Genomic DNA, 6,774 nt, shown 5'->3' on the forward strand with positions numbered 1-6,774 from the left:
ACAGGCAGGTGTGTGGGGGTGTGCAGGGGGCTGGAGAACTTTCCACCTGAAGGAAAGGCTGAGGGAACACTGCGAAATGTGGAGAGCAGAAGGTTTTGGGAAATCTCCTAGGAGCATTTCAGTATCTGCCAGGCGATTAAGAAGACAGAGCCAGGCTCTTCATTGTGGTGCGTGGTGGGAAGATGAGAGGAAAGGGACACAAGCTGAAAGAATGTTCAGGTGGGAGGGTTACCCAGAGCAAAGAGAGGCTGCTCCCGACCCTTCACCGTGTTATCCAACAAGGAAGGGGTTAAAATTTTTGTGTAAGAATTTCGGGAAGGGTTTAGTAGGCCAGTACTTAAAGAACAGAACAAGATGACCACCCTGGAAGCTGCCGGGAGTGGTTAGAAGGGAGACTTTGTAGCCAGCAGTGTCTGCCCTTGGAGGGAACATCCCAGAAAATGCATCGACTTTGTTCTCCTGTTTGTCTCACTTGGGAGCATGGGCAGCAGAGACTGGGGAAAGGGAGTTCTGGCAGGGGGAGATGGTGACCACCGACTCATGGAGCATCTGCCCTAAACACAACCCAGACCCAAAAGAAAGGGGTGGAGGGAGAGAAAACGTTACAGGGGGACCCATTAGCACTGCGAGAAACTTTGGAGTTTGTTTCCGACTTGGACTTCCTGAGAGGCGTCTGCAACTGCTTCTGACTGCCTGAGGTCCCTGGAGTCAGCACCAAACCCACCAGAGGGGTCATTAAATGTGCTGGGCTGGTCCTGTGCTGCTGAGCTGGGCCGGGCTCCTGGGACGGAGGGAGCTCCTGGCAAGCGGGCAGCGCTGCAGAGAGACAGCTGTGCCCAGGAGCAGGGCTGGGGCACTGCCTGCGGGCACCCAGGGGAGAGGGGGGAGGCACGGAGGGGTTAAAGGCAGACGGGGGTGGGAGGGTGCTGGGAGCTCAGAAGAGGAGAAATGTTCACAGCCCGTGGCACAGTGAGTCTCTGGGTGCGGGGCAGGGCAGCTGCAGTTCGGGGAGGGATCGTGTGAAGCTGGAACAACCCACAGCCGGTGGGATCTCTCTCTTCTATGGAGGAGGACACGCTCCAGAGCAGGGCTGCCCTGCTGCACCGTCAGAAGGACAGGACATGATGGCTGCCTTCTCCCAGGGACAGCTGCAGAGTGTAAGGTGGGTGTGCAGCCAGGGGTGCCCAGGGCTGTCCTAACCAGCAGGGTCCCTGCACCCCAGGGGCTGTGTGCTGGGGCAGGGACTCTGCCGCCTGCCAGGGTCAGCACTCAGCTGCCCGGGGAGCTCCCCACGGCGCTGTGGGGAGAAGCTGTGGGTGGAAGGAGCAACTCCTGGCAGGAGAGGGTCCTTCTGCTGTCAAAAGGGTGCTGTGTGGGTCAGAGCTGCTCACAGCTCCAGATCAGCCCCAGGACAATGGCAGAGGCAGCATTTCCAGAGCAATGTCAAGGCAGGGGCTACCTTAAACATTGAGACCTTTCCAGGGTCTGTGATTTCAGCTTTCTGCCAAGGGAGTGGGGAAAGATGCTGTCAAGTTTGAGTAAGTCCCTGAGACTCCTGATCTGTTACAGTGGGGGATCAGCAGATCTGCCAGAAGCCTCATAAGTGCCTTCCCCCACTCCCCTACCTACAGACAGCACCAGCATCACCTCTGCCTGCAGCATCAGTGCTTCTCTGACCTACTCCTTAGGACCTGCCCACCTAGAGATGCCCCTGGGCAGTGCCCGGCTGTCAGGAGGGGTCTTCAGGGCAGAGCTGAGCACCCAGCGGGTGGGATGGGGTCTGTGAGCACTGACAGGGAGGAGACCTGGGGTCAGAGAAACAGCCCCGGCAGGAACAGCTCCAGGCACAGAGAGCCAGGCCACCCCTCTGCATCACTCTCTGCTCAGCTGCATGGGGAAAGAGAGAAGAGTTTGGAGAAATGGATTTGAAACTGAAGTCTACTGAGCTAAGATCAGCCTTGAACAGAGAGGTGCAAGCACAGGGCACTTGTATGGTGACCAGCAGGTCACTCGTGGGCAGAGCAGCTCTCTTGGCTCTGCAGTAGGACACAGGGAGACCTTGTGTCCCTCAGGGCTCACCAGTGTTCAGGCTGAGAGCAATGTGAAAGATGAGGATTTCTGCCCCTGCCGAGAAAGTGCCCTCACTCAGCAGCACAGGCCTGAGCTCACCGAAAGGAGGTGAAGGAAGTTCCCCCAAAGAAAGAGAAGTAGTTTTACGGGATTTTTTAGGAAACAGCATAGGAGTGGCTCAAAGAAATCTGCCCTAAATTGTCAAAGTCCTCTTCTCTTTCAACAGGCCCCCATGCCCAGAGTGAACAAATGTCCAACGGCAGCTCCATCACTGAGTTCCTCCTCCTGGCATTTGCAGACACACGACGGCTGCAGCTCTTGCACTTCTGGCTCTTCCTGGGCATCTACCTGGCTGCCCTCCTGGGAAACGGCCTCATCATCACCACCATAGCCTGTGACCACCACCTCCACACCCCTATGTACTTCTTCCTCCTCAACCTCTCCCTTCTCGACCTGGGCTGCATCTCCAACACTGTCCCCAAAGCCATGGCCAATTCCCTCTGGGACACCAGAGACATTTCCTACTCAGGATGTGCTGCACAGCTCTTGTTCTTTATGTTCTTTATCACAGCTGAGTATTGTCTTCTCACCATCATGTCCTATGACCGCTACGTTGCCATCTGCAAACCCCTGCACTACGGGACCCTCCTGGGCAGCAGAGCTTGTGTCCACATGGCAGCAGCTGCCTGGGCCACTGGGTTTCTCAATGCTGTGCTGCACACGGCCAATACATTTTCACTGCCCCTCTGCCACGGCAATGCCCTGGACCAGTTCTTCTGTGAAATCCCCCAGATCCTCAAGCTCTCCTGCTCACACTCCTACCTCAGGGAAGTTGGGCTGATTGTGGTTAGTGCCTGTTTAGGATTTGGGTGTTTTGTGTTCATTGTGGTGTCGTATGTGCAGATCTTCAGGGCCGTGCTGAGGATCCCCTCTGAGCAGGGACGGCACAAAGCCTTTTCCACGTGCTTCCCTCACCTGGCCGTGGTCTTCCTGTTTCTCAGCACTGGCCTCTTTGCCTACCTCAAGCCCCCCTCCATCTCCTCCCCATCTCTTGAACTGGTGCTGTCAGTTCTGTACTCGGTGGTGCCTCCAGCAGTGAACCCCCTCATCTACAGCATGAGGAACCAGGACCTCAAGGATGCCCTGAGCAAACTGATGACTGGATGGTATTTGGAAGCAATAAACCACCCATTTTCTTCTGCACAGCAGTTACAATAAAACTTGTTGCAGGGCCAGCCTGTCATCTGTAATTTTTGTTGTTATTGGTGTTTTTTCACTTGTAGCGATGTTGTCATCCTCTTTCTCACTCACTCTCTGCTTTCCTTCCCTGACCGAGTGGCTGTGCAAATGAGGAGCTGTGCGCTCTGTGTGATTAGACAAAATAAAGGGCCTTGCAGTGACTTTTTTTTCCTGAGATCCTTCCTCCAAGATCTTTTCAGAGCTGCAGGGACAGGTCCTGTGTGCAGAGGTGGAGGGGAAGAGAGCCCCGGCATGGCAGCCCTGCCAGGGAGCACTTGTTCTTCCAGAGCTGCTCTCTTTTCCCTCCCACACTCTCTCTCTGAGCCCTTGGGTTTGGTGTCAGCCCTGAGCTCTCTGGCAGCTTGGTCACAGTCCTGCGGGGTGGCAGCCCTGTGACCGCAGGCAGGGGCAGGCAATGGGCACTGCTGTGACAGAGCTGGCCTCCCTAAGAGCGGTTCCATCATACCAGGGGATCTTCTCAGGGTGGTGCAGGAAGGCTTAAGTCTGCTTCTAATGTTCTCAAGAATGTGCTCAGTAAATTTCAGCAGAGAGAAAAAAATAAAAGTGAACAGCTAAAGCGTGCAAGGTTGCAGGTGGGGGCACACCACAGTGTCCTTGTGCAACCAGGCTTCATGGAAGAGTCGTGAAGGACCAGCAGAGAAGAGTCTGGTCTGTGTCTGTGTGCGCTGGGCACCAGGGAGAAGCTCCCCCAGGGCAGATGTCTCAGATCAGCCAGTAACAACCACTGTTTCCAGCACTGGCCTCTCAACTTGGAGAGGTTATTTGGCCCTCCATGCAGGACACTGAACGACTAGGTCAGAAGTCCATGTTTGCGTTGCGCAGATGAGACTGAAGTATGCACACCGGGTGTGTATGGTGAGATGAACCCAAGGGAGCACTGAATGCCATCAGCTGTTTCCAGCATTGCTGTGAAGGTCTGTGGGACTGACAGTGTCGGGAGGTCACTTCACATCTCCTGGGAACCCACCTGAATGCAGCACTGGGATGGGCTTCTTTGAGTCAAGGTCCCTGTGTCCATTCTTCATGCCTTGGGACATGTCAGACAAGCTCAGAGCAGGACAACACACCACAGGGCTGAGGTGCCTCCCAGCTTCTGGGAGTGGCAGCAGGAGGCCAAGGAGACGCTCTGACTGCTGCAGTGCACCATCTGTGCGTGTGCAAGGGAAGGGTTCGTGTCTCTGAACAGCCCTGTGTGTGAGAGGAGTGCACGAGGGCAGCTCAGGGGCGGACACCTGACAGAGCCCTGACACTTCTGAGTGTGACTCCAGGAACAACGTCCACTGTCCCAGTGAATTTTATCTCACTCACTTTTGACAGGTTCCTTGGAAATGCTCCTGTCTGCTCCCTTGGCTTTCTGGCCTGTCCCTTTCATTACACACCATGAATGGAGCACGTCTGTGGGGCATCTCACCTGTGCAGTCAGGAGGGGTTCTGCAAGCAGGAGTGACAATGCCCTTTAGAAGAAGGCATGTCTCACCTTTCACAACAGACAGAGCACATCCAGGGTGTTGGAATGCACTCGGAGGAAGACACATCTCCATGTTTCATCTCCTAGAACTTCCTTCACAATGTCTTTAAGCAACTCACAAAGAAACAAATGTTCTTCTTTGTAGATGTCCTACAAGGACAGAAGGGGGAAGAAGGATGTAAAACCTGTTGAGGATTATGGGCAATGGACCTATCAGACATCATCTACGGAATTTCCCTTATGCAAATGGGAAATGTCTTCAACTCTTAGACAAATCTCTTCCTCGTCTCTCTCACTACCTGCCCTGTGATTTCGGTTGGGGATATTCTCATCATTATGCTGAAGGTCGAATGCTTGAATACTTCTACAGCTCCACCACCATGCCCCATCTCTGCTCACAGCAGTGTTAGTACTGTTTTCTGCACCTTTTGCAGGTCCTGAGTGTTTCCTGCTGGTGGCCACATCCTACGATCAGTACTGGGCTGTGTGCCACCCACCTCTCTCCTCACAAGACTCATGAACTGGAAGGTCTGTGTCTAGAAAGCAGCTACACCTTTGTTGGGGGATTTTTCTCATCTACAGTAATCACTTAACTTTTATCCCAGACTTAATTCTGTGTTCACAGTGGTGTGGACCACCTTTTCTGTGGTTTCACTGGGGCTCTCCTGCAGTGACACTGACACTCGTGCTCTTTGCTTTCATAACCTGCTTCTGAGAGCCAGTCCTGCCCTTCCTGTTCACACTGCTATCCTGTGCTCCACCCTGGGACATCTCTTCTATCTTTTGTGGCAGGCAGAAGGCCTCTTCCACCTTCTCTCCTCTTCTGTTTATTGTCACTGTTTCCTACAGCACCCTCATCCCTGTCTATGTGAGGCCCAGAACAATCCTCCTGAGACAGTTTGACAAAGCCCTTTTTCTACACCATCCTCAGGACCCTCATCTGCAGCCTGAGGACCAGAAAAGTTGGGGGCGGGGGAGCACTGAGAAAAAGCTCAGGAAAGCTGTGAGCTGCACAGAGAGGACATTGACGTCTGGGCCTGAAAGAAGAAATCACTTCTGGTTCTCTTCTGAGGACTGGGCAGCAGTGCGCTGTATCCAAGAAACTCTTTTTGCAAGTGTGGGATATAGAGAAGGGTGTTGGTGTTGGAAGGTGTAGAGGTGCTGTTGGAGCTGACCAGTGTCATCATGAGACCTCTCTCAAACATTTCAGAGAAGCCAGAGCAATCAAGGAGGTTCCAAGGTCCTTGCAAAAGGAAAATATCAAACCTATTATCAAGAAGGGCAAGAAGGAGGATTGAGAGAATTACAGGCTGGGCAGCCTCATTCAGTCCCTGGGAAGACGATGAGACAAGTCCTCCCGCAACAATCTCCAGGCACTTGAAGGAAAAGGAAAAGATTGCTGAATCTATGTGAGAGGGGAAAGTAGATGTTGTCGCCTACCTGGACTTTAACAAAGCCTTAAACATGGTCCCCCGTGGTCTCCTTATAGCCAGAGTGGTGACAGTCGAACTGAAAAAGCAGACAATGAAGTGAGAGAGTGAGAGTTATGCTGGACAAAAAGGCTCAGATGACATCAGTGGTATGGAGTCCTCCCAACAGCCTGTCACTTGGCTTTCCTCTGTGACCAGCACTTGGGCCAACACTGTTGGACATCTTTGTTATCTCCCTGTGTGATGGGATGGAGCAGCTCCTTTGTAGATGAGGGCAAGCTGAGGGGAGCCTTTGAGATACCTCATCTAGGTCAGCCTGTCTCGAGCAGGAGAGTCGGACAGGATGGTCTCAAGGTCTGTTCCAACATGAGTTATTCTGTCCTTGAATGAATTTTTCCCTTGGCGAGCTCGCTGAAGACAGGATGGGCAGGGAAGGAGAAAAGACCCAGAGGCAGAAGCCAAAAGACACAGTGTGCCAACAGAATGGCAGTAGCTCCTCTGAGCGATGATTCTCCATTTGAAACATCAGTAAGAAAATGTGTTTTG

At 53.3% G+C, this 6,774-nt stretch overlaps 1 protein-coding gene across 1 annotated transcript; it reads left to right on the forward strand.

The window, feature by feature from the left end:
- The first annotated feature begins 2,319 nt into the window (after window positions 1-2,319).
- On the forward strand, window positions 2,320-6,096 carry LOC147526037 (olfactory receptor 14A16-like). Its single transcript, XM_086630603.1, has 3 exons — window positions 2,320-3,238; window positions 4,742-4,796; window positions 6,009-6,096. Exons 1-3 carry the CDS (start codon window positions 2,320-2,322, stop codon window positions 6,094-6,096), a joined length of 1,062 nt encoding a protein of 353 aa, XP_086486729.1.
- The last annotated feature ends 678 nt before the right edge of the window (window positions 6,097-6,774 follow it).

The sequence above is a fragment of the Tauraco erythrolophus genome, unplaced genomic scaffold (genome assembly GCF_009769465.1).
Source record: "Tauraco erythrolophus isolate bTauEry1 unplaced genomic scaffold, bTauEry1.pri scaffold_40_arrow_ctg1, whole genome shotgun sequence".
NCBI classification, from domain to species: domain Eukaryota; kingdom Metazoa; phylum Chordata; class Aves; order Musophagiformes; family Musophagidae; genus Tauraco; species Tauraco erythrolophus.